We start from the raw sequence: 10043 nt of genomic DNA, 5'->3' as shown, positions 1-10043 counted from the left end.
TGCCTGGCTGAGATGTGGTATATCCTGGTGGTGCTGGGGGTTGTAAGGGAAGAGTCTGAAAAAGGGAACCCAAACCCTTCTTAGGGACCCCAAACCCTTCTTAGAGACCCCAAACCTTCTCTAGGGAGCCCAAACCCTTCTTAGGAACCCCAAACCTTCTCTAGGGAGCCCAAACCCTCTTTAAGGACCCCGAACTCTTCTTAGGAACCCCAAACCCTCTATGGGGACCCCAAACCTTCCCTGGGGAGCCCAGACTCTCCTTAGGGACCCCAAACCCTTCTTAGGAACCTTAAACCCTCTCTGGGGACCCCAAACACTCCTTAAGGAGCCCAAATCCTTCTTGGGGACCCCAAACCTTCTCTAGGGAGCCCAAACCCTCTTTAAGGACCCCAAACCCTTCTTAGGAACCCCAAACCCTCCTCAGGGACCCCAAACCATCCTTGGGGACCCCAAACTCTCCTTAAGGGCCCCAAACCCTCTATGGGGACTCCAAACCCTTCTTGGGGAGCCCAAACCTTCTCTAGGGAGCCCAAACCCTCCCTGGGGACCCCAAACCCTCCTCAGGGAGCCCAAACCCTCTATGGGGACCCCAAACACTCCTGGGGGAGCCCAAACCTTCTCTAGGGTGCCCAAACCCTCTTTAAGGACCCCAAACCCTTCTTAGGAACCTTAAACCCTTCTTGGGGACCCCAAACCCTCCTCAGGGACCCCAAACCCTTCTTAGGGACCCAAACACTCCCTGGGGACCCCAAATTCTCACTGGCTGCCAGGTGAGGGGGGCACAGCTGGGGCTGTGGCACACCTGGGCTGGCTGGAGGTGACAAAACCCTGCGGAAGTCACACGTGGGACGAATCCTGGCGCTGTGGGCGTGGGGGATTCTGCAGAAGAGAAATTTCCGGGGCCCCACGAGGGGTTTGTGGCACGCTCAGCGTTTTGGGAAGGCCAGAGGAGGTGCCCAGGTTTGTGCCACGCTCAGTGTTCTCACCCAGAGGTGCCCACGGGGTTTGTGTCACGTTCAGTGTTCTCAGGAATGGGTGCCCAGAATTGTGCCACGCTCAGTGTTCTCACCCAGAGGTGCCCGTGGGGTTTGTGCCATGCTCAGAGCTCTCAGCAAGGCCAGAGGTGCCCAAATTTGTGCCACTCTCAGTGTTTTTGGGAAGGCCGAAGGTGCCCGGGTTTGTGCCACACTCAGCACTCTCGGGAAAGCCAGAGGTGCCCACGGTGTTTGTGCCACACTCAGCGTTCTCACCCAGAGGTGCCCGTGGGGTTTGTGCCACGTTCAGCACTCTCAGGAATGCCCATGGGGTTTGGGCCATGCTCAGTGTTCTCACCCACAGGTGCCCGTGGGGTTTGTGCCACGCTCAGCGTTCTCCCCCAGAGGTGCCCACAGGATTTGTGCCACCTCAGTGTTTTTAGGAATGCCAAAGGTGCCCAGATTTGTGCCATGCTCAGCACTCTCAGGAATCCCAGAGGTGCCCAGATTTGTGCCATGCTCAGCACTCTCAGGAATCCCAGAGGTGCCCAGATTTGTGCCATGCTCAGCATTTTTGGGAAGGCCAGAAGTGCCCGTGGATTTTATGCCACACTCAGCACTCTCAGGAAAGCCAGAAGTGCCCACAGTGTTTGTGCCACACTCAGTGTTCTCACCCAGAGATGCCCACGGTGTTTGTGCCACTCTCAGCGTTTTTGGGAATCCCTGAGGTGCCCGTGGGGTTTGCAGATCTTCTCCCAAAGGTGCCCACACCCTGGTGGCACTGTGGGCACACCGGTGTCACCATGGCTGAGCCTCGAGGGTGTTGCAGGATTGGGGGTTCAGGAACGGGGCTGGGCGTGCAGAGAACGGGAATTTGTAGGAAAAGGAGTTTGGATGTGCCCACAGCCACCTGTGAGGGGATTTTAGGGATTTTAGGCTCTTGCCCAGCCAGAGCTCGTTAACCTCGAGCTGCAGGAGTGCGCTAATTAATTGCTAATGGAATGTTAATGAGGAGGTTGTTATGTGCAGGGAGAGCAGAGGGATCAGCCCCAGAGCAGCACGGCGGGGAGGAGCTGGCACAGAGGAGCCTCAGGCTGGGCACTAATTGCCTTCAGTGGTTTAATTAACGGAGGCAGGATAAATTATCAGGAAATAATGGCTGGTGAGGGAGTCAGGGAATGTCCCTGGGATGGATGGATGGATGGATGGATGGATGGATGGATGGATGGATGGATGGATGGATGGATGGATGGATGGATGGATGGATGATGGATGGATGGATGATGGATGGATGGATGATGGATGATGGATGGATGGATGGATGGATGGATGGATGGATGGATGGATGGATGGATGGATGGATGATGGATGGATGGATGGATGATGGATGGATGGATGGATGATGGATGGATTGGAAGGATGGATGGATGGATGAAGGATGGATGGATGATGGATGGATGGAGGGATGGATGATGGATTGGAAGGATGGATGGATGATGGATGGATGATGGATGGATGATGGATGGATGGATGGATGATGGATGGATGGATGGATGGATGGATGGATGGATGGATGGATGGATGATGGATGGATGATGGATGGATGGATGATGGATGGATGGATGATGGATGGATGATGGATGGATGGATGGATGGATGGATGGATGGATGGATGGATGGATGGATGATGGATGGATGATGGATGGATGGATGATGGATGGATGGATGATGGATGGATGATGGATGGATGGATGATGGATGGATGGATGATGGATGGATGGATGATGGATGGATGATGGATGATGGATGGATGATGGATGGATGGATGGATGGATGGATGGATGGATGGATGGATGGATGATGGATGGATGATGGATGGATGGATGATGGATGGATGGATGGATGGATGGATGGTGGATGGATGGATGATGGATGGATGGAATGAGGATGCACTGGAGCATGAGGAGAGCCAGCAATGGGGTTGCCCTGTGTCACCCATGTCCCCCACAGCCACCATGGGCTGCTGCTGCAGCTCGGACTATGACGAGGACTGGATCGAGAACATTGACATCTGTGAGCACTGCAACTACCCCATCGAGCCTGACAGCAAGCGCCAGGTGAGCAGGGGTGACAGACCCCAATCCCCGTGCCCAAACCCCCCCAGAGGTGCCAAACCCCCCCAGAGGTGCCCAAACCCCACAAACTGGGGTCTCACCAGCTCCTGTCCCCTGGCAGAGGCTGATCCGCAACGGCTCCGAGGTGCGAGACCCCCTGGTGTCCTACGAGTCCTCGTCACCTCCGTGCTCCCCCATGCAAGGTGAGGCATGGCTGTGGTCCGGGGAGGGCTCTGCCACCCCCAGAGCGGTCACTGCCACCCCCAGAGCGGTCACTGCCACCCTGTCCCTGCTCTTGTCCCCACAGACAAGCTGGTGGTGGCCCTCTACAACTACGAGCCCAAGCACGACGGGGACCTGGGGCTGCGCAAGGGGGAGAAGCTGCGAGTGCTGCAGGAGTGAGGAACCCCAGAGGGGCTGGGGGGTCTCACTGAGGGCCTGGGGGGCTCATTGAGGGTCTGGGGTCTCACCGAGCTCTGTCCCTGCAGGAACGGGGAGTGGTGGAAGGCGCAGTCGCTCACCACGGGCCAGGAGGGGCTGATCCCACACAACTTCGTGGCCTTGGTGAACAGCCTGGAGCCCGAGCCGTGAGTGGGGAGGGAGAGGGGGAGGGATGGATGGATGGATGGATGGATGATGGATGGATGGATGGATGGATGGATGGATGGATGGATGGATGGATGGATGGATGGATTAATGGAAGGATCCATGGAAGGATCCATGGATGGGATGGATGCATCCAGGGATGGATGGATAGATGGATGGAAGGATAGATAGATAGATAGATAGATAGATAGATAGATAGATAGATAGATAGTAGATAGAGGGACGGATGGATGGATGGATGGATGGATGGATGGATGGATGGATGGATGGATCCATGAAGAGATGGATGATGGATGGATGGACAGATCCATGGATGGATGGATCCATGATGGATGGATGATAGATGATGGATGGATTTCTCCATGGATGGATGGATCCACAGATATGTCCCAGTGGGATCTGATCTCAGGGAAGGACCCCACAGCACCCCACAAATCCCCAGTGCCGGTTCCCCTGTGCCCTGACCCTGCCCTGTGTCTCCAGGTGGTTCTTCAAGAACATCAGCCGCAAGGACGCCGAGCGGCAGCTCCTGGCCTCGGGCAACACCCACGGCTCCTTCCTCATCCGCGAGAGCGAGACCTCCAAAGGTGCCACCCGCGGGTCCCTGGGGCGCGGGGGGCTCGGGAGGGCTCGGGGGTCCCACGCGTGTCCCTGTCCCCAGGCTCGTACTCGCTGTCCGTGCGGGACCTGGACGAGAGCCAGGGAGAGACGGTGAAGCACTACAAGATCCGGAACCTGGACAACGGCGGCTTCTACATCTCCCCCCGCGCCCCCTTCAGCAGCCTCAGGGAGCTGGTGCAGCACTACACACGTGGGAACGGGAACGGGGAGAGGGAACGGGAACGGGAACGGGGAGAGGGAACGGGAACGGGAATGGGGCGGGAATGGGATGGGATGGGATGGGATGGGATGGGATGGGATGGGATGGGATGGGATGGGATGGGATGGGATGGGATGGGAATGGGATGGGATGGCAGGATGGTATGGGACAAGATGAAATGGGAATGGAAGAGAATTGGATGGGGTGGGATGGAATGGGATTGGAATGGAATAGGATGGGATAAAATGGGAGTAGGAGAGAATAAGGGGGGATGGTACAGGATGGGATGGGAATGGCACCAAACAGGATGGGATGGGATGGGATAGGAAAGTTGTGGGATGGGAAGGGTGTGGGATGAGACAGGACAGGATGGGATGGGGCAGGGTGTTATGGGACAAGATGAAATGGGAATGGGGCAGAATTGGATGGAGTAGAACACAATGGGATGGGATGGGATGGGATGGGATGGGATGGGATGGGATGGGATGGGATGGGATGGGATGGGATGGGATGGGATGGGATGGGATGGGATGGAACAGTTGTGGGATGGAACAGGACAGGATGGAATGGGGCAGGGTGTTATGGGATGAAATGAAATGGGAATGGGAGAGAATTGGATGGAGTAGAACATGATGAAATGGGAATGGGATGGGATGGGATGGGATGGGATGGGATGGGATGGGATGGGATGGGATGGGATGGGATGGGATGGGATGGGATGGGATGGGATGAGCAGGACCCGCTGCTCCTGGTGCCCCAGCCCAGCCCTGGCTGTGCTGGGTGCTGGCGCTGGCCCAGCTCTGCCTCCCCGTGCCCAGGCAGCTCCGACGGGCTGTGCTGCCGCCTGGGCAAGCCGTGCCAGACGCAGAAGCCGCAGAAGCCGTGGTGGCAGGACGAGTGGGAGGTGCCGCGGGAGTCGCTGAAGCTGGTGGAGAAGCTGGGAGCGGGGCAGTTCGGAGAGGTCTGGATGGGTGAGTGAGGGGGAAACTGAGGCACCAGGGTGAGCAGCGGGATCCTGCAGCCAGGATCTCCCACTCCGGACAATTCCAAGATGTACATTTCACTTAAAATGGATTTCTACCCTAGAAAATTTCTACTCTGTAGTTTTCAAACCACAGACTTGACGTAACTCAAAGATATATATTTCACTTAAATCAAAGTGGATCTCCACTCTAGAAAATTTCTGCTCTGTGGTTTTCAAACTACAGACTTAAAGATGGACATTTCACCTAAATCAAAATGAATTTTTCCTCTAGAAAATTTCTACTCTATAGTTTTCAGACTTAACTCAAAGATGTAAATTTCACTTAAATCAAAACGGATTTCTGCTCTGGAAAATTTCTAAATGTCTACTCTATAGTTTTCAAATGACAGACTTAATTCAAAGATGCACATTTCACTTAAATAAAAATGGATTTCTACTCTAGAAAATTTCTACTCTGCAGCTTTCAAACTACAGGCTTAAAGATGCACATTTCACCTGAATCAAAATGGATTTCTACTCTTGAAAATTTCTAGAGTATAAATCCAATTCTAGTTTTCAAACTACAGACTTAACTCAAAGATGTACATTTCACCTGAATCAAAATGGATTTCTACTCTAGAAAATTTCTACTGTGCAGTTTTCAAACTACAGACTTAAAGGTGTACGTTTCACTTAAATCAAAATGGATTTCTACTCTAGAAATTTTCAAGAGTAGAAATCCAATTCTAGTTTTCAAACTACAGACTTTAAGGTGTACGTTTCATTTACATCAAAACGGATCTCTACTCTAGAAAATTGCTCCTCTCCCCCCAAGGTCTGTACAACGGGCACACCAAGGTGGCAGTGAAGTGCCTCAAGGCTGGCAGCATGTCCCCCAGCGCCTTCCTGGCCGAGGCCAACCTGATGAAGAAGCTGCAGCACGCGCGGCTGGTGCGGCTCTACGCCGTGGTCACCAAGGAGCCCATCTACATCATCACCGAGTTCATGGAGAAGGGTGAGGCCACCCCGGGCGGCTCCAGGTGCTGCCTCGTCCCCGGGGATGTGGCCATGGAGGTCTGGGGGTTGAAGGTTGGGAAAGGTCTTTGGGATGAAGCTCATGCTGGGGAAAATTCCCATTTAAACTGGCAGAGTGATGTGTGCTGGGCGTTGTCCTGAGAAGGGTGACAGAGCCTGGGGTGGTCCCAGCCACCCAAAATGGGTCATGGGCATTGTCCTGGCAGGGGTGACCAATCTTAGGGAGGTCTCTGTGGCCCAAATTGGGTCCTAGGCATTGTCGTGGCAATGGTGACAGAACCTGGGATGGTCCCTGTGGCACAAAATGGGTCATGGGCATTGTCCTGGCAATAGTGACAGAGCCTGGGGTGGTCCCTGGGGCACAAATTGGGTTCTGGGCATTGTCCTGACAGGGGTGACCAATCTTAGGGGCAATCTTATGGCCCAAACTGGGTTATGGACATTGTCCTGGGAAGGGTGACGGAGGCTGAGGTGGTCCCTGTGGCCCAAAATGTATCCTGGGCATTGTCCTGGCAAGGGTGACCAATCTTAGGGGAACTTTGTGGCCCAAATTGGGTTCTGGGCATTGTCTTGGAAGGAATGACCAACCCCAGGGTGGTCCCTGCAACATGTGGGTGACCCAAAGTGGGTCTTGGGCATTGTCCTGGCAATGGTGACCAAGCCTAGGCTGGTCCCTAAAACCTGGGGGTGGCCCAGTTTAAGTCCTGGGCATTGTCCTGGCAGGGGTGACAGAGCCTGGGGTGGTCCCTGCCACCCAAAGTGGGTCCTGGGCATTGTCCTGGCTGGGATGACCAACCCAGGGTGGTCCCTACAACTTGTGGGTGACTCAAAGTAGGTCCTGAGCATTGTCCTGGAAGGGGTGGCCAAGCCTGGGGTGCTCCCCAAAACCTGGGGTGACCCAAACTGAGTCCTGGGCATTATCCAGGAAGGAATGACCAAGACTGGGGTGGTCTCTGCCACCCAAATTGTGTTCTGGGCATTGTCCTGGCAAGGGTGACAAATCTCAAGGGAGTCCTTGTGGCCCAAATTGCATCCTGGGCATTTTCCTGGCAAGGGTGACAAATCTCAAGGGAGTCCTTGTGGCCCAAATTGGGTCCTGGGCATTGTCCTGGCAGGGGTGACCAAGCCCGGGGTGGTCCCTGCCACCCAAACTGGGTCCTGGGCATTGGCCACATTCCCAGGGTTTTTTTGGGGGGACAGTGTCCTCGTGACCCCCCCAGGAGCTGAGAACTGCTGCTTTCATCTCAGGCAGCCTCGTGGATTTCCTCAAGACCTCGGAAGGAGTCAAGCTCAGCATCAACAAACTCCTGGACATGGCAGCTCAGGTGAGGGGGGAGCAGAGAGCTGGGAATGGAGCTGGGAGAGCTCTGCGGGGCTGGAGCCGCTAATTAACGACAGCAATTAATTAATAATCCCAAACCCCAGATCGCTGAAGGCATGGCTTTCATCGAGGCCAAGAATTACATCCACAGGGACCTGAGGGCCGCCAACATCCTGGTGTCGGACACTCTGTGCTGCAAAATCGCCGATTTCGGGCTGGCCCGGCTCATCGAGGACAACGAGTACACGGCTCGGGAGGGTGAGCCCGCCCTGCCAGGGGTCACAGGGCTTGGGGACATCGGGACAGGGACCCTGGAGCTCCGGGGAGCTTGGGGACAGCGGGACGGGGACCCTGCAGCTCCAGGGAGCTGCCACAGGGCTTGGGGACATGGGCACAGGGACCGTGGAGCTCCAGGGAGCCGTCACAAGGCTTGGGGACATCGGGACAGGGACCCTGCAGCTCCGGGACAGCGGGACAGGGACCCTGGAGCTCCGGGGAGCCGTCACAGGGCTTGGGGACATCGGGACAGGGACCCTGCAGCTCCAGGGAGCCGTCACAGGGCTTGGGGACATCGGGACAGGGACCCTGGAGCTCCGGGGAGCTTGGGGACAGCGGGACGGGGACCCTGGAGTTCCGGGGAGCGGTTCAAGGATGTTTTTCCATCTCGCTCCCCGCAGCTGGAGCGGGGCTCTTGCTTTGTGCGGCTGCCACCAAAGCCAGGCTGTCCCCAGGCAGCGACAGAGCCCGGCTGGGGACAGTCCCCAGGGATTAACGCCGCGATTCCAGCTCAACCAGGGCTCTTCATCCCCTCCTTTCCCTTTTCTCCGCTTTCCAGGAGCCAAATTCCCCATTAAGTGGACGGCACCCGAGGCCATCAACTACGGCACGTTCACCATCAAGTCGGACGTGTGGTCCTTCGGCATCCTGCTCACCGAGATCGTCACCTACGGCCGCATCCCCTACCCAGGTGGGGGTGCCGGGGCGGCTGCGGGGCTGGCACGCCCTCGCCGAGTCTGTGTGTCTGTCTGTGGGTGTGGCTGTGGGTGTGTGTCTGTGTGTGAACATGCAGCGCTGCACGCACGCCGCTGCCAGCCTGGCTCGCTGCCCAAAGGGGCCGCACCGGGCACCTGGGGAGGGGTTCGGGGGCTGGGAGGTGCCCCCCATGCGGGGTTTGGGAGGGTGGGGTGGCAGCTGTGACCCAAAGTGGATCCTGGGCATTGTCCTGGCAAGGGTGACAGAGCCTGGGGTGGTCCCTGTGACCCAGATTGGGTCCTGGGCATTGTCCTGGCAGGAATGACCAATCCTGGAGTGGTCCCTGTGACCCAAAATGGGTCCTGGATGTTGTCCTGGCAAGGGTGGCTGAGCCTGGGGTTCTCCCTAAAACCTGAGGTGATCCAGCTTGAGTCCTGGGCATTATCCTGGCAGGAATGGCCGAGCCTGGGGTGGTCCCTGCCACCCAAAGTGGGTCCTGGGCATTGTCCTGGCAGGAATGACCAAGCCTAGGGTGGTCCCTAAAACCTGGGGTGACCCAAAATGAGTCCTGGGCATTGTCCTGGCAAAGGTGACTGAGCCTGGGGTGGCACCCAACACCACGGGGGTGACCCAACCTAGGTCCTGGCAGGGGTGACCAACACCAGGGTGGTCTCAGTGACATTGAGGTGACCCAAACTGGGTCCTGGACATTGTCCTGGCAGGGATGACCAACCCCAGGATGTCACCTCCACCACGGGGGTGACCCACCCTGACCCCCACACCGTTCCCCTCCCTGCAGGCATGACGAACCCCGAGGTGATCCAGAACCTGGAGCGGGGGTACCGCATGCCGCAGCCCGAGCAGTGCCCGCCCGAGCTGTACGAGCTGATGAGGCAGTGCTGGAAGGAGAGCCCCGAGGAGCGCCCCACCTTCGACTTCCTCAGGAGCGTCCTCGAGGACTTCTTCACCGCCACCGAGGGCCAGTACCAGCAGCAGCCCTGAGCCCTGAGGGTCCCCACAGACCCCATGGACAGCGCCCCGGCCTGGGGGTGAACTCTGTGAACATTTGCAGTGCTCCAGAGCTTGGGAGCAGCAGATTTGACTCTTTCAGGAGGGGCTGAGCAGACCCACAAGGGCTCAGGGATGGCACAGGGTGCCCACCCTGCTGTCCCTGCCCTTCCTGGGGTTCATCCAGGCCCCAGCCCCTCAGGGCTCCCCTCAGCCCGCTCTGTGCCCC

General features: G+C 56.9%; 1 protein-coding gene across 4 annotated transcripts; it reads left to right on the top strand.

The window, feature by feature from the left end:
* Positions 1-2989: 2989 nt before the first annotated feature.
* LCK (LCK proto-oncogene, Src family tyrosine kinase) lies at positions 2990-9808 on the top strand. 4 transcript variants are annotated; one of them, XM_058040279.1, is made up of 12 exons: positions 2990-3091; positions 3210-3291; positions 3396-3486; positions 3577-3675; positions 4178-4281; positions 4356-4505; positions 5333-5485; positions 6314-6493; positions 7762-7838; positions 7939-8092; positions 8670-8801; positions 9606-9808. In XM_058040279.1, the coding sequence occupies exons 1-12, from the start codon at positions 2990-2992 to the stop codon at positions 9806-9808; spliced, it is 1527 nt and encodes a 508-aa protein (XP_057896262.1). The 4 variants fall into 4 exon arrangements, with proteins under 4 accessions (XP_057896262.1, XP_057896261.1, XP_057896263.1 ...); XM_058040278.1 differs by having other exon boundaries at positions 3210-3304; positions 3337-3486; XM_058040280.1 differs by having other exon boundaries at positions 2990-3101; positions 3241-3291.
* Positions 9809-10043: the final 235 nt, after the last annotated feature.

The sequence above is a fragment of the Melospiza georgiana genome, chromosome 24 (assembly GCF_028018845.1).
Source record: "Melospiza georgiana isolate bMelGeo1 chromosome 24, bMelGeo1.pri, whole genome shotgun sequence".
NCBI lineage: Eukaryota > Metazoa > Chordata > Aves > Passeriformes > Passerellidae > Melospiza > Melospiza georgiana.
This window is presented reverse-complemented; position numbering and strand designations above follow the sequence as displayed.

Bases quoted from the DNA above. Each gene is read 5' to 3' on its own strand.
- LCK (XM_058040278.1), top strand. From the start codon at position 2,990: ATGGGCTGCTGCTGCAGCTCGGACTATGACGAGGACTGGATCGAGAAC. The intron at 3,305-3,336 runs GTGGTCCGGGGA...CCACCCCCAGAG, and splicing joins ATGCAAGGTGAGGCATGGCT to CGGTCACTGCCACCCCCAGA. The intron at 5,486-6,313 runs GTGAGTGAGGGG...TCTCCCCCCAAG, and splicing joins GTTCGGAGAGGTCTGGATGG to GTCTGTACAACGGGCACACC.